Source organism: Oryzias latipes, chromosome 10, assembly GCF_002234675.1.
Source record: "Oryzias latipes chromosome 10, ASM223467v1".
Classification (NCBI taxonomy): Eukaryota; Metazoa; Chordata; class Actinopteri; order Beloniformes; family Adrianichthyidae; genus Oryzias; species Oryzias latipes.
The window spans coordinates 18,181,978-18,203,855 of NC_019868.2; the positions used below are offsets into that span (position 1 = coordinate 18,181,978).

The window sequence follows — 21,878 nt, forward strand, 5'->3', positions numbered from 1 at the left end:
CTGAGAAGATGCAGAAAATATCTGTGTAGGACACTCAGAGAAAGGCTGCACACATTGGAGGAGCAGCTCTACTTCAGTCCACTCACAGTAAAAACCCCTCTGGGCCCACAACAGTCATATGCTGCTATATTATAGGGTTAAGTGGGGTTGGAGAAAGAGCACTCTGGATAGTACAGTATTAATTTAACAAAATGGTAAAGGTCATGTGTTGCTGTGGTCGTATTAATAATGTCCGATTGAGTCAGAGGAGGAAATAAGCCTGAGACCAGTGGGTCAGGCGAGTCAGTATTCAAGTGGAACCAACGGCCCTGTTTGACCTGCAGTCGCGGCTGTTTTGTCTCAGGGTGGGTCAAAGGAAATTTCTATTTTCTTAGATATCAATTGTAACAAATGTCAAGCTTTCCAGTGAGTAACAACACTTAATGTAACTGTTGTCGTGTTATTTCAAAAGATAAATCATTTGCTAATAGAATTCCAATAACATTGGATTTTATGACAAATCCAGCCATCAAAATGTATCTTCATTTGTGTTGATGGAAGCGCTACCAAAACAGAGTGAGGAAGAGGCAGACAGGCAGAGTTCAGTGCACGGAATGACAAGATGTCAGCATGTTTACAAGGCTCCCAGTAAACGCCATTTTCAAGGCAAGTAAGGAATGAGTGTGCAGTTTGAGCTTTTATTTTTGCATAAAAAGACATTTTTTGCGTGAACCAAGTGACACCTGCATTGACTTTTGATGGTTTAGACTCTTTTGTACTATTTTTCAATAGGTACAAATCTGGGAGTAAAAGTGAATCTTAATTTGAAACTTGACAAACAGAGCAGCATGGTCGTAAAAGCCGGCTTTTGTTCAAATTGGATTTTCTACACCTGCTTTCAATTCACTTACATTTCAGCCTGAACTACTGACTGGCTCCAGGAATCATCAACGCATTTCTCCAATGTTATGTGTTGTCAAATCGTACTGCCAAGCTGTGTTCGCTTTTACATCTTCTTTACTTTAATTTAAAATCTTAAAATGATTTGCGATTATTATTTTTGACTCTCATGAACTTTACTCCATTGTGTCCAACAAGATAAGTACCACAAAATCTGTCAATTGTCTAAATATGTAAAATTAAAATGTGATATGACCATTCCAATAACTATCAGAATGTAGAATAGGCTGTTGATGCACTTCAAGTTATCAGAATCACATTGTTTTTATTTTTTTTATTTCAATCTTTTGCATATTTCCATTGTCCATTATTCTGTGAATTATTATATTTTTCTGTTGTGTGAAGTTTTTTTGGGCAACCTCTCATTTTACAAATGCCACCAAAAAATAATTCAAAATAAATCTTTCACAACTACAGTAAACAAAACAATGCTAATCTATAAGCTCTTCCCTGCAACTTTAAGAATTTTTGGTCACTGGAACAAAGAAGAGGCAGCTAACTTTATCATGTTTTTATGATTATTTTAATTTAAATTCACATTTTCTCTGTTTACATGACTCTCACCACCGAAGCAGATTTGGTAGAAAATTGAATTTATGGAAAAACCCCAGAATGGAAAGCTGTAAGGAACAAAATGATGACGACCAAGTTGGCAAAGGAAACAGTATTGGAAAAAGTCATCATCATTTAGTGCATCAACGTTACATAAAGTCCCTCTCCAATCATCTGTGTTCCCAGTAGTCTTTTAATTATAATATGTAGTTTTTAGTCAAAATCCAAAAAACCTGTGTCGTTTTCTAGGACAAAGTTTCTTCAAAGCGGAAGGAGTTCATTCGAATTTCACATCTAAGTTGTGGGTGGAACTGATGGCGTGGCGTAATCTTGCCCTCATTCTCTGTCATCCATCCAGATCCAACTGGAAAACCTACCCATAGGAAAAATCTGTTGCTCATATGTTGCTTGATCTCGTCTCTTGAGATCAGTTTGAGCGTCTCATATTCGTATCATTCTGTGATCATTTGCTTCTTAACTCTTGCTCCTAAGGGTCCCTTAGGAGCAAGAGTTAAGCTATAATGAGAAAAGACATCACTGAGACAAATGAGGTTGAGTTGAGACAACTGTTAGAGCAATAATTAAGAAGTGGGAGAGACGAACCTAAGACGCTCATGAGACAAATCTGAGAAGAATGAGTCCTAAAAGAGATCTCATCGTTGTCTGTCTGATGTCTCTTTCATGTCTTAATCATTTCTCTTAAATGTCTTACCAAAGCCGTTAATGAGAATGATATTTGAGATGTATTTGAGAAAGAAAAGATCATTTATTTTTATAGCAGTGGTCACCAATCCTGGTCCTCAAGGGCCACCATCCTGTAGGGTTTAGATGTTTCTTTGCTCCCCAGATGTGAATCAACAGGTGATTAACAACCTCCTGCAGAACTTGAGGAGGCAATTCAACCACTGCAGCAGATCTGTTGGAGCAGGAAAACAGCTAAAACATCCAGAACAGTGACCTTCAAGGACCAGGATGGGAGACCACTGATATACAGTAACAGTAAAAACAATACTAGAAATGTAAATGCTTTACACTTTATTTGGGCAGCACCATCATCAGTACAGCATTTGAATTGTGGTAGCAGTATTACACATTTTTTAAAATATTAAATGCATTAAGTACATGAACCGTGGCGTACTCAATCTGGTTGACACGCTGGTCATGAATACTTCCAGATTTTAAACAAGACACTGAAAAAAAACATTATAAAAACATAAACATAAAAACATTCTCTGAAACTTGCAGACTATCAAATCCATGAACCAATTTGAGAACCAAATTAGGATTAAAAATAAGAAAAAAAGATGGAAGAGAAACCAGTCTGCATACTGTAGATCATAGCAGTGGCCTTAGAACCTGCTCTGCCCTACATTTGCTGACAAAGGCTTTCTTGAGCTTGGCCTCTTCAATTTGTTCCCAACCAGGTAGAGTGGCACATCTTAGGACATCAGCTGTAAGACAAGAACATTAAAATCTGGCATGAACAAATTGATAATAGACCGCACATAACAAACAAAGATAACACTTCAAGCTAGAAGCAAACTGTAGTTTTATAAAAGCAGCTGCATAATGCTACCATAAGATTACGTTTCTGTCATCCCTTAAAGCAGCCACACGTCGCTTGAGAGGACATCTGTTTCAGTTAAAAGAATTGAAATGCAGCATTCTATGGGCATTAACTATTTAACAAATAAGGTTCAAATCTGTTTCATTTCATTTTTCATGATACAGTCCAGATCAAACATTTAAGAAATGATCAAGTCACATTTTGCATGGTTGGCTCTTAACAAGGGAAAAATAATACCCATGTCTTAATTGGGACGCTGAGGGCTGATCGTGTCAGACAGCAAACTGTGGAATAAGATATTTCAACGAATATATATTATGCTATGATTAAGAATTTTGTGGTCAATATTTTTTGGATTGTTCAGAATATTTCCATTAGTTTTTTAAATTAGAGCACTTTGGCTTAGGTCTTTGTTCTGTTTGAGACTGAAGAATTATCCCTTAGTGGTACAAAAGTAAAGATTGGAAAAAAGTCTGTTATACGTAGAGAACTTCATAAAGCCACCCTTTAAATTGTATTTTATTTCTTTTAATGTGACACAATCTTGCTATTTAAATCAAATTACCCCAAAATAAGGATTTTCAAAGCTAAATTTTAGGTTAGCCAGGGCTGCTCATTCCTGGTCCTTGGGATCCATCACCCTGACTGTTTTCTAGATCTCCAAGCCCTGCTAGCTGTTGATCAGCTCAACCAGATGTCTCCACATTCTGACTGAATGAACACACCTGGTCCAGGTAATCAGCAGCAAGCAATTCAGGGAGAGTTGGAAAACAGGCAGGCTGGTAGATCTCAAGGACCAGGGATGAGCAGCCCAGAGTTAGATTAATAAAAGATTAATTAGAATAATTAACTGCAGGTCATGATTAACTAACCACACCCAAAAATGAATCGCATGACAGCACTCATAAATATGTACCTTTGCAGAAACTCCAGGGTTGAAGCCAGCTCAGTTGGATAATGACTGTTAAAGCAGAAGTAGCTTCTGAACATCAGGCACAGTGCTGCAATGTTGTTGTGTACGATGGAGCGGTCCCAACTCAGCATGAACTTCCTTGAGGAAAAGCAAGACTGTCCTAAAGACAGAACAATGGATGAAGTAAACATGTCACTCATGTACAGTGTACAAAGACAAAACCTTTAAAATAATTTAACATTTGAAACTTTACTTACCACATACAATATCAGTTGGAGTCAACGGCACCTGCTGCAGCTGGACCTCGTCTGCATCTTCTACAAGAACATGGCATCCTCCTCATTAAAGTAGCAGAGCAGAAGAAAGCGCATCTCTTTAACATCTCATCTCTTCTGAGCAGCCACTCTGCTCTCCTTGCATCATCTGCAGCCTTTTAGAGTTTGGAAAAACGTCTTGCTTTCATCATTTCTGCAACAAGAGTGCAAACCATTTCCTTCCTTGTCTTGGGCCAGGTCTCTTTCCAAAGACTCTCCAAAGACTGCACAAATTCCTCAGAAAAGTTACTCCATGGAATTTCAAAGCTGTCCTCCCAGTCAATGTATGTACAGTCCTTGGCTTCTGGAAGATGTGGATGACAAACTCCTCGGCGACAATAACAAAAGTGATGATGATTGTGTTGGTGAGGTCTCAACAGATGACGATGTGCTGTTCTCTGGCGTTTGGTCTGCAACAAAAAACAAACAAACAGTATAAGTGTATTAAGTTTACACTGTACTGTCAGTATGTTACCCATTCATATTCATATCCACTTCCGTGCATTACAAAAACTCATTTGTAATGTTTGACATTTCAATTTCCAGAAAGCAAGACGTTTCCGGGCTTGAACAGGTCTCAAAGCTGGCAGCAAGTCAGCCTCTTCTATGAATCGTAGATCCTCATACAACTCCATTTATTCCAATGGACTGCAAGTGTTCTTCCAGGATGTCTTTTGTGGCTCTGGTAGGACCTCCATAATGGCAGTGTGGAGGAACATGGGTTCTGATTCAATTATTTTCACATGTAGAATTTAGATCACCTTGAATCAGAGAGGGAAAAAAAAAACATGATGTACACACATTTTATACAGCACAAAGTAAGATCTGGAAAGGTTTTTAAATATGATTTATGATTCACTAAAATCCTCGTACATATCAGTGTTGACATTTGTTGGCTTAGCTACATCTGTGCTCTCTAACATCTCCACCACTGACAGAGGGCTGAGAACATGTTTTCCTAATATGCATACTTAAATTTTCAGATTATGCTTTCTAGACATGTGAGCAGTTAATGATGACTTTATTTAAACACATGTCCATAACCAGTTTCAAAAGATGACATGCCAGGCCAAACGTCTGCAAGATGATCTTTTAAACAAGATAAAAGCATTTTACAGCGTAAAAATTGAACATACAGTGAAACTGCACATTTTGAAGTGTGCAATAATGGAAATGGTTTGTGATGTCGTCACACTGAATGGGATGAACCCTGCAGACCCTTAACTGAAGAGCAAAATGTCTTCCAACAGTTACTAGCACTCACGCGTTTGGAAAAATATCGAGGCTCATTCTGTAAACTCTGCACTGCAAATAACTCTTCAATGTCTCTATTTTTTATTACAAAAAGCACAAGTAAACCTTTGTAAAATGTAATAATTACTTATACAGCCAAAGCCACCGCGAGTAGCCCAGACGTCTGCATTACTGGCGGAGCTAGCTTAAAACACCTTTAGTATTCAACTGAGTTCAGAGTTGGAGGAAAGAAATCGCAAACTTACCGTGCAAACTTCAAACATTTTACTTGAATCTTTTCCAGACAAGCAAAAAAAATGTTGGAGATTCATCCCACGGATTGTTAAAACGCAGAAAAAATACGACAAACGGTCGTCAAAAGTCTCTCGTTCTCTGCACTTCTCCCGCTTGCAGATTCCGGCCAGTTGGTGACGTCAACCAATGAGTTTTCCCTCCCACTGTGATCAGCCAATCAGAAATCTGTGTCAAGTGAGGCTGTGATACAGTTTAAAATTCAAATCGGGTTACTCCAGGCTTCTGTTTGTTCAATATGATGCAGACTAAAATCAAGAAAACAGAAAATATTTTCAGCTTGTAAGGCTGCATGAAGGGGGATTTTTAAAGACAAAGATAAAGTAACTCAAACTGAACCCCATAAATCTGTACCGTCCTAAAGTTGATTTATTTATTTCATTATTTTTATTTGTGTATTTTATTTGTTTGTTTCAAATGTAAAATCTATTTTTTGTTCACTTTAAGGTGATCCAAATATGATCCTAAATGTCCTTTATTTAGTTCAGCCATCAATGTGTTAAATGTTTTATACCCACCAACATATAAGTGTGCGTATATGCACTTGTGCGTGTATGCATGTGTGCCAGTGCATGCGTGTGTTTGTGTTTAACTCAAAAAAAAAGTTTATTAAATCGACACTGCAACGTTGTCTTGAAATTTCATGTTTTTTAAAAAGTTTCAAAAATATGTCTTTTGAGGACATGACCGTCTTAATGATTTAACTTTTTTTTCTTGAAATTGTAATTAAGTTATATAAATATGTAAGCAATATACAACTTTTTTAAGTTGAACATAAATAACATAAAAAATATTATTTTCTCGAGATGAACTGTAATCAGACTCATTATAGGGCTTGTACTACTCTCATTTTTCTTTTTGCTGAGACAATAAAAAAATAGGCTAAAACAAGATCTAAATTATTGAGCAACGAGAGACAGAACCATTGATGTCTTTCACTGAGATGTAAATGAGATAGGAATTGGAAGTAAGGATATCAAATTGAGACATACTTGAGCGCAACATAATATGGCTCATTTTTCTCTCAATTGAGATCTGGAGAAGAGACAGTTGTGAGAGAATTTTGAGATCTCAAACAGTGCTCACTGTGAGACTTATTTCTCAGGAGAAATGTTTGAGAAGAATGAGAAAAGCAATTTAGTCTCAAACAGTTCTCATTTATGTCTAGGAGACGTAAATGTGACAGAAACGAGATCTCATCTTCAGTTTTGCTTTGCTATGGGTAGGTTAAATTCCTAGCTGAAGCAAACTTTCAGTAAAAAGTTTGAATCATTTGTGAAGGGCTTAACAAAACCTACCAGCTAAAGAGAGTCTTAAATGGAGAAAACATCAGAAACTGTTGAAATACTGCTATTTAATGAGAGGGATCATCTAAAGGGAATGTGGAAACTTCAAAATCTAACATCTTGATTGTCATCAAACAACTGGTAGCTCAGGTCCTCTACTGAAGGACGTGAATGTAGCACAAAAAAAAAACCATTCCCTACTGCAGTTCTCATTGGGACTAAAGAGTACATAACGATCATCCTTGAAATGCTTGACTTTAGGATAAACATCACACAGGAGGCAGTACCCTCCATGAACCAGGAGACAAAGCTTAAGAAGTCATGCAGAAAAGAGAGGAGGAACTGCAGAAAGCTGTAATGAAGAAAGGGATACCTAGGAAGTACAACCGTGTCCATACCTACGACACTCCAAAAACAGGCCCTCAGAAATAGATCAAAATTTCTCACCCCATTGGCAGAACTTCTTCAAACAAGCAAAAGAAGAATCTACCATTTCTTTGAGAAAAATGGTCTTACCAAGAATACTTATTTTAAGAAAAAAAAATTCCAGCCACTAAGACATGTTTTCTCAAACCATTTTGCCATTGAAATACTTTCTCGATAAGATAATTTTTCTTGCAAGACAGAAAATAACACAATTTCGCCTCTTACTTTCTTAAAATTCAGTTTTTGCATTGGTGCACCAAGCAAGGACTTAAAGCCTTTTTGCCCTCCTGAAAAGGTACACATGAGGTCATGGGTATACAGAACTGGACAGTACCAGGCGCTGATTTGATCCAAACAGACTGGAAATTAAAGCTGCATTATCCCTTGTGCTATCCTATAGGGTCCAGATGACAAGATCCTTACATTGATGTGTTATCCCTACCATGACAAAGGTGGATAAAGGTGAAGAGGATTTCATGTAATCCATGGACACCAGTGAAGATCGCAAATCATTGAGGAAAAAAGGTTCAGAGCACTGTCTTGTGGGGTCTAGATGACCCCACTCCCAATGTTAAAGTGCCTTGCATAGCACAAGGGTTACATGAGTTCCTAGCATCAACCCTGAATGATTAACTGACGTGTAAACAAAACCAATCCTCAGGGACCCCATGAAGGGAATAGTCTCATCCAACTACAGTCCAATAACCTGCTTCTGCACAACATTGAAGCTCCTGTCAGGCATCATAGCAGCTAGGATGAGCAGGCACGTAGATCAATAAATGATTGTGGCCCAGAAAAGGATTAAAAGAAACACCAGGAGTGCAAAGAACCTGATGCTGAGGGATAAAGCTGTCACTCAAGACTGAAAGACCAGACATATACCAACCTGTGCACCTCATGGGTTTATTAAAAGAAAGCCTGTCACCCTTTGCATCACATCTGAAACATTTGAAACTCTTCAATATCTATAGGATTCTGATAGCCTTTATCAGGATCTCAACGGGGGAAATACCTGAGAGGGCAAATAAACAAGTTAACATCATGAGCATCTACCAAGGAGACAACTTGTCCCTGATTCTGTACAGCAGAGGACCGAACCCCCTCAGACAGATTATCACAAAGACTACATAATGCAGCAACTGTCAGTCACCTCCTGTACATGGATGACAACAACTCACTGGTTGACAGCAATGATAGTGAAACATTTGTGTTAGATATTTATGATAATATTCTGTTAAATACACCAAGAAGTAACCTGAAGACTCTGCTGCAGCTGCACCTAACCTTTTATTTGTATCAGTGTTTTGGAGGGAACAAATTCTTGCTTTTATTATTTTTTTGTGTGTGCAAGATAAAAAGATTATCCTGGACGCGTGCACTTGCAGGACAAATAATTATAGCATAGTTAGCATATGTTGAATATCCTCCATCTCCCACACCCGCTAAAACCCTTTCTGGATCATGGGGTTGCTGGAGCCTACTCCAGCTTCTGTTGGGCGAAGGCAGGCTGCTCCTTGGTCAGGTCACCATACTCTTGTAGGACTAAACATTGAAAGATTTAGCTAATAAAGCAAGACTTTTTTCCAGATGCTTTTTGGGTTTGTTTTGGTCAGACAGAGAAAAACTATGTAATTGAGGAGAAAACAGGACAGGAAGACCCTCGTAGGTTAAGCAGGAAACATGTCTATGGATCTCAATGGATTCAGAATTGACAAAGCCTTTTGGATAAGAGGTGAAACATCTTCTAACTTTAAAAACTAAGTCCAGATGACAGCCCCTCAACCTACTACTATGATGGTTAAGCGGGAAAGCAAAAGCTTTCTCTATTTTTAGGCAGACAGCTAGTAAATGATATTGCTACAGTGTCCTCCAGATGAAATTCTTTGACATGTTCGTGTCAAAGGAGGCCTTTTAAGACATACTTCCAAATACCAATCCTAACTTTTCACACTGGTTGAATCAGTTGTGTTTTCCTGCAGAATCTCATCCGGTATGTCCGGGTCAGTCTCCATTAACAGAGAGGATTAGTACCATTGGTACAATCTGCCTGGCTTCACTGCAAAGCCCCATAGATTACCACAGGTCACAAACCTGATTACAGATTTTTTTTAAACTGCCAACAGATATTGTGAAGGAGTTTTACCACCGTCTGTAGCGGAAACACATCTGAGACTGTACTTACAACAAGTGACTCTTATTGTAAACTTCTTAAGGTTAAGTATGCCCCAGTCTTCGGTACCCAATAAGGCTTTTCTTCACTGAAGACTCAGAAGATTATTGTGTCATCTTCTTTATAATCTTAACAGGATTTAACCAGAATCAAGCATTTGCTGTATGTCACACAAAGTGTTGGCAGCCTGCGCTTACGGTAGATTCCTCAGATTGTTTGAGGTGTATCAGTGCAGAACAAAAAAAACTGCACTGTTGGCTGTGCTATCTTGTGTAATGTCTGTTTTTCCTTTCTTCTTCTATTAACAATAATAATGTTAAATAATAATGTTAAGATGGAGAAGCAAATAATTCGTCTGAAAAAAGAATTTACTGGCCATGCTTCCAAAAGAAAGAAGTAGTTGTTAATTAAGCATTATAAAATAAGGGTTACAGTACAATTGAAATGTAAAAAATAAAGGAAAATAGTGTCTATAAAATATTCAGCAAATAGAACAGACTTATGTAGAAGAAGCAAAATGAATGGAATGAATGAACGCATTTTAAAAGGGTTTAAATGTTGCAGTTCAATGAACAAATATTTCGAAAGAAGTGCATTTTGTGCTGATTGGCTTATGGCTATTAGCCCCACGATGGGAAAACAAGCACATAGAGAAGCAGAAAAAATGGTTTAAACAGGAAGCTTTAATAGTTTAAAAAAATTCTGAGAACGAAGCGGTTATTATAGAGGAATTTCAAGGTGAGAAGTGGTGTCTTGAATTTAATGCAGAGTTCAAAATTGTAGCCGGTGGGGCTGCTTGAGGACAGTGGACTACGTTGGTTGGATGGCAACTATATGGGCAGCTGCTTTCTGAACAGGTTGAAATGCAAGAATTCCAAAAGGAGAAGCGCTGCAAAAGTTCAAGCAAGGTTGGGAAGCTTTGAAGAAAAGGTGAACAGGTATCATCTACAAAACTTTGGGGACAAATTTTCTAAATATTTTGTGGAAGCACTTGTGTGAGAAATATGACCTGCTAAATATATGAGATAAATCAATGAAGATGATAATAGAATAGAATAAAAAAGAATAGCTTTGTTTACTGCATATAGCACTTTTCCCAGAAAGAATCACAAGGTGCTATACAAAAGGAGCAAAAAATAAAATCAAAACACAGAGGTTATAAAATACAATAATAATAATAAAGCAAAACACACAACAAAAAGCTTTACTGAGTAAAAACGTTTTTAACTGATATTTAAAACACTTATCGGAGTCAATCTGGCTCAACGACAATGGGAGGGAGTTTCAAAGGCGAGGAGAAGCGGCTTGAAATAAGAGATTTCCTCTAGACTTAAAGCGGGTTTTTGGAGCACTTAAAATATTTAGGTTGGAGGACCTCAAGGATCGGGCCGAAGAGTATGGGGTTAAAAGGTCAGATATGTACGTCGGATCTTGACCATACAAGGCTCTAAAAAAGTAGAATTTTAAAATCCATTCGAAATTTGACAGTTGACCAATGTAAAGCAGACAACAGAGGAGTGATGCATGTCAGTTTACTGATTCCTGTTAAAATCCTTGCATCAGAGTTTTGGACAAGCTGAAGACGGTTTAGGGTACGTTTGTTAAAACAGGTAAAAAGAGAGTTGCAGTAATCTAAACGAGAAGAAATAAAAGCGTGGAGAATTGTTTTCTAGGTCAGATCGAGACAAAATACTTTTTAATTTTGCCACATTTCTCTGATTAAATAAACAGTTTTTTATTATCTGCTTTGAATGACCCTCCAGGGACATAGACTTCTCAAGCTTTGATGCCTGAAGGTACAATAGGTATAATGTAGAAGATGTTTTTTTTTAAAAGCGGATAGAGGGCCAGGGGAAAGTGAAATTGGGGTAGGGATAGTAACAAGCCATTAAAAAGTCACTAGTAATTTAAGAAAAATGTTATTATGCATATTTCTTTATGTCAACGCCTATTACGAGGATTTTTAATTCCATTCATCATTAGTAATTTGAATTAAAACCTGCGTTTTTATCGTACCACAGAAGAGGTTGCATCTTGGTACAATTCTGTGCTGTGCCACTGAAGGTGATTGTTATTTTAATTTTTCATGTGAGCTTCAGTTGATTTACAGAGGGCATACACACCTCAGGAGTCACTTCTCTGCAATAAGGTGATTATGTGTGCCATGTTAGTAAGCGAATCACTTCTTTAATACTGCCCGTTAAGCAAGAAGCATGGAAGTTATTGCCATCCGAGCCAGTCATCCCTTAGCCATTAACCGTGTTCAAGGACCAAACCAATATTAAAGTAAATTCTAGAAACACTCAGGCAGCTGGATGCCATTCTTGTGCTCATCAAAAGTTAAATAAGCTGGTCTCATTTTTTTTATTCCATAAAAATAAAACTTGTTTTGATAATACACAACACTATTGTCTAGGACGGTTCCCAGGCAAATGCATTAACAAGTCTCCTCAGTTTCACATTAGTGCTGTGAAAAGTATCTCAAGTAGTTTCCAACTCTCATTTAAATTCTAATTCATAATTCAGGGAGTCACATTTAGCAGACGCTATAAATCAGATATGTGCAGAATTAGTGTGACTGTAAAATGAGAGGAACATTTCTGAGTATAAACAGAAAAAAGGCAGATAATTCAGGGCGGGGATGAGCTACGCTTATTGCTGCTGAAACGAAGCTATTATCAGGGATCAACTATTCAGAATCCAGAGCTTCCTAACAAAGTCAGTCAAGTTTATATAAGTAAGAGTTTGATGTTTGTTATACAGAGCTTTGGATAAAGACTGGGGAGAAAAATCTCTTGTAGGAGGCCTGCGTTCCATCTAGTTAAAACTCACTTAATAACAGTTTTAACCAATAAATGTGTCCTTTTTTATGTAAAACATCTCAATAATCCACTATTTGGCTTTCTGAACTACAATAGAATACTCATTCATTCATTTTCTATACCCACTTATCCCTGTATAAGGATGCTGGAGCCAATCCTACCTAACTACCTTTTTACCCTGTACAATAGAATATCTTTATCTTACTTACTAAAATGTTTCTTTTTACTTTTCTTTTCTTTGTTCTCACATGTTATTTACAACACAGTAGAAATCTTCATGTCCTCCATCCCAATGAAGAGGTCAACTAGAGGTACTAAAAAGAATTGTTTGTTTTCATGTGTACCATGCAACAGTAACTTCAACATTCATATGATTCCCTTTTGGAAAATTTTGAAAACAGTCTTATTTTTATTGGAATATAAAATATTTCAGTACTGACAGCTTAAGAAAGGAATAGTGCATTTTCTGCTTTCTGACCTCCACAAAGCTACTCTGTGGTCACAGTTTTTATATTAACACAACAAAACAACAGAGATCTGTTTGTCAAAATCAAAAATGAAAGCTTAGATGGTATTTCTCCTACAACACAGTTTTTACTCCAATATTATGACATGACAGAAAATTAGTGATTTGAAAGGTCATTTCTTCCTCGCCCTGAGGCCAGGTGAGCTGTTGTGCACTGAGGCACTGTGGCAGATACATGTGACCATGACCTCTGGTGCTCCAGGAAAGGCTGGCATCAGGCCACTATGGCTAAAAGGTGATCACAGAGCGTCTGGTTAGCTCTCACACTTGCAGTGGTCACATCACCATTCTCGTCCACCCACTAACCGTCCATTCGCCGTAACTTCAACCAGCAAACGAGAACAGTAGTCATGGCAACAGGAAGGCCTGTTGATGGCCTTGAGGATCAATCTTTCCTGACAGAAATCCTCTTTCTTTGCACAGTAAAAGCTTTGTCCCTCTACTTAATAACTGTTTGTACCTTCAATCTTGACCTATCTGTCAAGTTTGTTTTCCAATACTTACACTTGATTTTAAAAATACTCTAAACCAGAATTTATTTATTTTTTATCAAGACAGGAAACTAAAGAAAATATTTATTTTTCTGTTTTTCCTATACAACAGAGACAGAATTACAACAGAATTAGCAACAGGACAGAGGATGGAAGGAGAACGAGAGAAGAGATGAAGGATGAATAGGGAAAGATGAGCACTGTTAGAATCCATTGTGAGAATCAAAGGGGAGACTTATCATTCTCAATCAAAAACATGTAATCCCTTTGAGAGGCAGAACCAGCAATTGTGGTGCCATTTGTTTCACCGGGCACCTTTGATACAGACAGCTCATCCATTGTGAGCCTAATGAATTCCAAATGCAGAAAGTTTTATCTGTGTTAGATAAGTATTTGTGTCATTGAAGTTCAAAACACGAATAATGTAATGGTTCTTCGGTCATGGACTGAGCTGAATGTGAAGCCTTTCTATCACACATCAGTGCTCATGTGAAGTTATGACACAAGGTGGAGATCAGTAATGCATCTGGGGGATTGTAAATGACCCATGCTCCCCTGTAAGCCTCTGGAATCAGACGCAGAGACTGCCAAGAATGTGAATCTCATCCTTTGACTATTGTGACTCATTTTCCCTTTACAGACACTTTGTTCTCCGCCAGTGGTACTCAGCAAGGTCTCAACTATGCTCTTTGTCTGCGTCTCTGTAAACCCATCTGCACCAATCATCTCATCAGTAATCATCTGAGTACCAAATCACAGACATGACTGCAAATGCATAGTGTATGCCCCTGCCTCACAATGATTTCCATTTTTCAGCAATAAACAGACATGTAAAAACTCACCTTTTATGTAATCTTGCTTTCAGTGCCACCCACGCACACACATCGGTGAAAAATTGTGTGTAGTTGACAGTACTAGTGCGGTCCGTGCAAGCATAAGACGTTCAGACATTTTACGAGATAACATCCTTGTGTGGAAAATGTTACAGGTTTTTTGGATTTGTCTGAACTGCCAGATAATTCCAGATGCTGTATTCTTATGTAAGAGGCCTTAATTGTGCATCGTAATGAGGACCAACCAGAGAAAGCTTGATGTCTCCTACCTTTGCCTTCATGCCATCTTGCTTTCTTTTAACTGAACAGGTGAATGACTGCCAAACAGAGAGCCGTCCTTGCACTGCTACGCCGTCCCATGTTGCTCCCTCCTCTCAGGGGATGGCCAAGGTCCAGGATGGACACACAAATGGATGTGACAGGTACAGAGGGCTCATTCTGGTTTTTTTTTTCTCTTAAGAAATTAAGAACACGTCTATTATTTTCTGTGTCTGTCTTTTTTTAATTGTGCTCATCTACAGCACTGCCATGTTAGAGGACAGCCGGGATGGAGTGGACTGTGGAACCCTAAGTCCTGCCTCAGCTCGACAGGTCACTATCCAACGGCATCCAACTCAAGGCTTTGGCTTCATCGCAGGCAGCCAGAGGCCGGTTATTGTACGCTCCGTCTTTGCTGGTTAGTGTGTGCTTAAATCAAAATGGCGGCACAGAATACAGCAGAAGCGTTAGCACAATTTATCATTTGTTTTCACGGGTTTGCAGACGGCCCGTCTTTTGGCAAACTTCTCCCCGGAGACCAGATCTTGGCCATTAACGAAGAGACGGTGAGCGACGCGCCACGAGAGAGAGTCATAGACCTTGTAAGGTAACATCCTTTACTGTCCCAAGAGGGAGGGAGGAGGTGGTGGGAGGGGGCAAGGTTGATGCTCTACAAGCTGGATAACCAACAGTGTATATAAAGGACAAAAAAGACGACATGGGTAAAGAGGGTGGATCAAAAAAGGCAACTGTTTATTGCTGCTGGTGGTGCGTTATATCAAAACAAACCCATGGATGAGTCAGACCTTATGTGGCTGAAAAAAACAGCAAGAAAAAGGCAGATATAAACTGCCTCTGAGCACCATGCTGTCTGTGGCATTATCTAACCCTCTCCATTCTCTCCTTTCGTTTTACAGACACTGTAAAGACACTATAGTTCTCACTGTGCTGCAGCCCCATCAGGTACTAAAGTTGGACCACACTCTTCTTTCATGCTCCTCTCCATCCGGATTTCTCTCAGTACTCATTGGTCTAAACACCTTTTTCTTTTTGCCTCAAATCCCACAGTATCACTTAGAAAACATGCTGTTCAGTATTCTGTTTTGACAGTGCACACAGGTGCAAGGGAAGCAAAAGATTAGTGTTCAAGGCACACCACTGTGCTTTCTTTTTTCAGCCAGACTGTTCAAAGTGAGAACATTACAAGCACCTGAGACTTAAAACAAAGCATATGAGGGAATTTTATGTTGCTGTGTTTCATCTCCTAAAAAGATAGACAACTGACATGAAAGTGTAGTTTATGGTTGATAAAAAATCGGTACAATATGTTTGATTCCCTATACTTTGAGTTAAATATACTTTCTGTGAGCGTATTGTTGCTCCCCTTTCTCTGAGTGAAGTTTTAGCAAATACAAACTCAGTTACAAATATTCCCAAAACTAAATATCTTTATAATTCAGCAGCTTTCAGAAACATGTTTAACTCTACGTACACTCCGGGTATGTGATGAGCGTTCAACAACAAACACAACGGGCATACTTGAACTCGCTTTTAGCACACAGTGTTCACACTGGATTGTCGCGCATGCACTCACAGTTGGGAGAGGTTTGGTGCAAAATGTCGAAGCGGTACAAACCTTGCTCCAGGCTTTTTCTTTCACAGCTCTATTCCAATATATTGAAGAATTGAAGTGGTATAATTCTGGCCGGGCACAAACCACCAAAACTGATTTCTCCTCTGTACTTCTGTGTTTTGAAAAAGACGCTACCAGTTGGTCACCACCAAATCTGACTCCGTGATTGATCAAGGTTCAACTGGTTTAACTTTTGACATGTGTTCAATGGCAACGCGTTTTGTACATAGAGCCTGAACACAGACTTAAAAACTTGCATGAACGCAAGAGTATTGAATGTGGAAGCTTGAAACGTGCATATATGTGCGTTTTCATAGACTTGAACGCGCATTTGTGAGCCCGGTGTAAAAGTAGCATAAGGCGGGCATCCACCAATGCCCTGACAAGTTTAGGAAGATGTGCAGAAGCAAATGTTGACATTCCTGCACAGTTTTGGTATCAGAAATGGAGAAAGTATGTACATTTTCATTCCTGAAAAAATCCTGAAGTCTGTGCACATTGGGAGTGTTACGGCAAGCAGAACATGTATGCAGGATCAAACTAAGGATGGTAAAACCATACACTAAGACAATCAGGATGACCTTTGGACAGTCATTTAGATATGCAGAAATTATGAGGAAATGCAACATCATGAACTCCTGCACTGATTTGGAAAATGTCTCATATTCACTACAAGCCCTCATGGAGGTCTCCCCAGCAGGACTTCATCTTCACATTTTCTTTCTGTCCAGCCTCCTTTACAAAATGCAATAGATTTTGCTCTCCCCCACCCCCAGCAACACACATGCTGACTATGCTCCATTTTGTGCTTATCTTGGAACAGACTGCAGAGAAAACCGTAAGCAGGACATAAAGTTTCTGGCTGAGGATGTTTATCTGTTTCTATTCTTTTTTAATTCCGGATGATCCCAGGTAGATTTGGAAATCTAAGGGATTGATATTTTTCAGTTTGTGTAATACAAAAATGTCTTATTGTCTATTAGCAAACATTTCAAACTACAGTCTGTCGGCATAATACTCTGTCAAACTTGCACACTGCAGCGCACAAAGCCAAAAGATTCGGAAAATCTAGCCACCTGCTGATGTCCTCAGGCAGCTGTGCTGCTTATCTTCTAAATAAATATTTTAATATTTTAGAAATGTGTTAAAGAAGATGTCAAATGGTATGATATAGGATAAAACAGACTGAAAGGCAAAGCAGTGAAAGAACAAAAAGCAATAATAACAATAAAATAGGAGAAATTATGTCTCTAAGTTGCATTCAAGATTCTTTCAAGAGGTCGTTTTTTTTAATTGTGAATTTTAACGTGTAACCGAAAACTTTAATTCTGACCTTACAGTTTCTCTGTCTCAATCTCCCTCCTCAGTCACCCAAGTCTGCCTTCATAAGTGCAGCCAAAAAAGCCCGCCTGCGAACCAACCCGCCTAAAGTGCGCTTTTCAGAGCAAGTGTCCATCAGCGACCCGGACTCAGTGAGTTCAACCTGTCCTGCTTTTTGTGCCACATGCATGAACATACACACTGTTACCTCTTTTGCAACTTACTCTTCTTTGTTATCTGCAATCTCAAAAGAAACTAAGAACCTTTCTGTTCAACCTCTTCCTTTGTGTGCATGTGATGGGTTTGTGTGTGAGTGTAAGTCAAAGAAAGAAAGTCTGGTCAAACTATCTGACCCTAAATAAATTGCTTTTCAGGGAGATTTGGAATTTCTGAAGAGCAGGCTGTGATTCTTTTTGAATCGATTAAAACGGTTTGGAAACAATCACAGATTTACTCAGAAATGTATATTCTCTTGTCCTATTCAGTTTCAATTCTCAAAAGCATGTGGCACAGTGTGCAATTTACTGCCAAAATAATCTGTTTTTCTTGATTTCCATTGCTCATTGTGGCTTTTTTCCCCTTTCCCTCTGTCCAGCAAAAGATTTAAGGAAGTAAGAATAATTCTTCACAGTGGGGAGGATTTATTGGTTCAAAGCCTTTTTTTTTTGAGGAAACTGAATAGATTCAGAACAGAAATTGGAATCAGAAATTTTATGGCTTTTCAGTTTTATGGAACTACAAAGTATGCAAAAAAAATGGACTTAAGTTCCTCCTGGTGGCTCTGTCACCATGGGAACCAAAGATGATATGCTCTGAGACAGCTGCCTCTTTACCAAGCCATAACATTTGAGTTGACCCAGTCTGCTTTGAAGGTTTGATGCCGGTGTTTTTCACAGCAAATCATCCCAATCCATATATATTTCTATTGTGTCACCCTCACGCTGAGAAATGTGTGATATGCTGCAAAGAATGGAAATTTAAAAATTCCTTATCAGGGACAAATTATTATACCCACTCCAATGGAAAAGATTTGAACATGTTCTTGTATTATGATAGAATACACAAATAAAATTGACTGCATTTCTGAGTATGTCTTATTTGTAAGGCTTGTATTAATTTTAAAAAACTGGGTGAAAACAAAAAACATATACATATGTTGCTTTTAAAACGTGTATTTGCTTTAAAATAGCCACTTTAGCATACTTTTAGTCGGAAATGTGTAAGAGTACATCTAATTTTTTGTTGTTTTTTTCTGTTGCATATTTTGCATTTTTGTTAACTAAACACTTCTACTAGCTTAGCATCTAACCTTTTAACTTGCCGTTTTAACCATCAAAAAGTCTTTGTTCCATTGTTCAGCATAACTTTTTTTTTTTTGATTTTTAAAAAACGAATTTAGCATTTACCTCAGCAATTATTGTAGTTAATAAATTTGACTTCCTTAAGCATTTATTAATATTCCTTTACCAGCATTGGCTTTCAGCTGTTTTAGTAAAAATCATTTTCAACAACTACAATATTATTTGGGAACAAACTTTTTGATTTTTTCTAAGAATTTAGCAATCTTACTTAAATCTTCATTCATTAGCATTTATGACATAAATACGACTTTTATCATTTTCAATAGAAGTAAATCTAACAAGTGAAAATTGTTACTGATAGTTATCCGAGGTCTCAGTTAATCAGGAGCTACAAAATGGTATTGGTAATCTGACATTTCTAGGAATGGTTGCTAAAAGAAAGGAGTATTGTGGATGAATTTGTCCTGGGGAAGGATCCAACCTTCATGTGGGCACCCCTGAGGTTTCTTTGTTTTTTCCGGATTCCGGTTCTTTTACGAGTTTTTCCTTACCGCGAAGGGGGTCTGAGGGCTGGGATGCCCAGTTCAGTTAGTCTGTTTAGTTAAAGTTTTAGTATTATCCTACTGAATTCTATGCATTTATGATCCTTTCTGATTGTATGTTTACTTTACAATTACCATTACAAATCCTATTAGACGACTGTTGTTGTGAATTTGGGCTATATAAATAAAATTGAATTGAATTGAATTGAATTGAATTGAATTGAATTGAATTGAATTGAATTGTGATTCATCTCATTTCTTTCTCTGTCTGTCTCTGTAAACTTGTTACACGTGTATCTTGTAAGAAGCAGCCTTAAATCTGTTTGCAGTGCATCCTGACCGATGTAATCCCTTTTTAATGCTGCAGTAGCAGAGAAATCTGTTCAGTCATAACTCGAGACTTTTGCCACCTCCGTTCTGCAAAGACAGTTGCACGCTGTTGAGGCTGCTCAGTTCTTAAGATCTCCAAAAACAGACTGTTGGGCATCTGCTGTGGATACAGCTTTTTTTTCCGCTAATGGCATTTTTTGTTTAATATATTGTAGTGATGAATAATTTTTACCCTTTTTTTATGTATCTTGCCATCATTAAAAAAGGAGATAAAAAAGAAGAATTATGGGAAATAGATGAAAATTGATTTTTTGCTGGCCACAGATTGGGGAGGATTGCTTTTTGGCTGCATGACGGTCTATGCTGCATCATTATGTTACATTAAATCTCTCAGCTTCATCCTATTACTGCAAATTAGCTCCTACTTTTGTGATCCAAAATATTAAAAACCAGAGCTTTTCAACACGGTGAAACACAGAAAATATAGAATCCAAAAAACATTTTATTGATATGCAACCATCAATCATGTCGGACATATTGAAAAGAAAACACAGATGAGTCCTGCGACAGATTGGCAACCTATACAGTGTGTACCCAACCTTCACCCAACAGAGGCAGAAAGACATATAGCAGGTTAAGAAAATGGATATATGGATGGAAATACAGATAATTATAATAAAAAATGATCTTTTCACTGAAAAATATCTGCTGTCAAGGTGACTGAGCTGAGATTTTTCCCCTTTTTGGCCAAATCAGAGTTCATTCATGGCCTCTTTCTGGTAAGATGTCTCATATCATCCTTCTCTAGTTTCTATTGATTTTTACTCACTGGCAAAGACCAATCATTGCAGCTCATTGTGTTCATTCTTGATTGTCTTCTTAACGCGCTAGCACACTGGCATTCTGTTTCCTCATTAAGCAGGGGCTTTTGTCTCCTTTGATCTCTTTCAGACAATGCTCAAGGACGACTCCTTGCTACTTATACCAAATGTGCTGAAGGTGTTCTTGGAGAATGGGCAGATTAAATCTTTTACTTTTGACAGCCGCACCACTGTAAGGGTATGTTTTTATCGAGTATGTTCTTAAAGGAAATTGTTAAACTGAAAACAACATATATGGAAATGGTTCATTGATCTGTTCATTCTTGTTGACATTTTACTTCCATGTCAGGTGGCACTTCTCTGTTCTGAGTGATAATTCTAGTAGATAATTATTACCAAATGGTAAATTTTAAAATTCTAAAGCATTTCTTGAGTGGCTTCAAAACATTACATTTTATGTAGAGGTGAAAGAAATGAGAGTAATTAAATTTTCACTTGTGGCTTGTCGCACTACTTTCAGAGAGAGAACTTCTCAGGTTCCCAAGATATCAGCGATCATAAATGAAAAAAAGGAACAAAATCAAGAAACCTTTTTCTGAATTTATTATTTTTGCTATTTTTTCTGCTTTTTAAATAAAGATAGATTAACAGAAATCTAACAGTTCAGTAACATTAACTAGAGCTGAAAAACTACAAAGAATCAACGAGAGCTGCCTGCTTTCGAGCGGAATTGACTGACTGGGTAAAAAAAAAAAAGTATATCAGCAACTCTTCTTCACTAAACCTTCCTCCCTTTATTTCCAAGAGACTTATTTTAGAAGGAGGAAAGGGAGAAAAAAGAGAAGGAAGGAAGGGAAGGAAATGAAAGGGGAAAAAGAGGGAAGAAGAAAGAGGGATGAAAGAAAAATAAAAAACAAGTTTTGTTTTAAATGGAACATTTAAATCAATTGCAGCTAATATCTTTTGTTTTATCTCTCATCTTTGGTCTCCTGGGTGCTCTTTTTGCTGTTTATGTTAGTTTGTTTTTTCATTTAAAAATTGAGTCATTTTTAATTAGTTTTAATGCAAACAGGAGAAAAGAAAATTGAAACCTCTTATTTAAATAAAACCGTTTAGCATCTTTTTCAAAACAAAATGTTTTAATTCCAATTCATTCTTCACTACAGGAGCCTTAATTTTAAAACATTTTCCTCTCAATTTCCAGAACATATCCTAACATTAATAGTCTTGATCTAATAGTGTCATTAAGATCACAAGGCAATCAATATTTTCAACCAGAGAGAACTTTT

General features: G+C 37.7%; 1 protein-coding gene and 1 long non-coding RNA gene across 7 annotated transcripts in view; one reads left to right on the top strand and one right to left on the bottom strand.

Moving 5' to 3' along the window:
- The window catches only part of frmpd3 (FERM and PDZ domain containing 3), a 113,585-nt gene that overhangs the window by 79,991 nt on the left and 11,716 nt on the right, over positions 1-21,878 (top strand). For 3 of the 5 annotated variants that reach the window (XM_020706654.2, XM_020706658.2, XM_011480296.2), the window contains 6 exons: positions 14,694-14,806; positions 14,906-15,060; positions 15,147-15,249; positions 15,560-15,605; positions 17,643-17,747; positions 20,720-20,827. In XM_020706654.2, the coding sequence (XP_020562313.1) occupies positions 14,766-14,806; positions 14,906-15,060; positions 15,147-15,249; positions 15,560-15,605; positions 17,643-17,747; positions 20,720-20,827 (558 nt within the window). In that variant the 5' untranslated portion in view covers positions 14,694-14,765. Of the gene's footprint in view, positions 1-14,693; positions 14,807-14,905; positions 15,061-15,146; positions 15,250-15,559; positions 15,606-17,642; positions 17,748-20,719; positions 20,828-21,878 lie in introns of those variants that run through there. The other 2 variants (XM_020706656.2, XM_020706655.1) reach the window with 2 other exon arrangements.
- Positions 2,510-6,209, bottom strand: LOC111948017. 2 transcript variants are annotated; one of them, XR_002874006.1, is made up of 6 exons: positions 5,785-5,968; positions 4,818-5,046; positions 4,536-4,695; positions 4,229-4,439; positions 3,975-4,131; positions 2,510-2,942 (listed from the first exon to the last, which is right to left on the bottom strand). It is a non-coding gene; the product is annotated as an uncharacterized LOC111948017 (long non-coding RNA). The 2 variants fall into 2 exon arrangements; XR_002874005.1 differs by having other exon boundaries at positions 4,229-4,695; positions 5,785-6,209.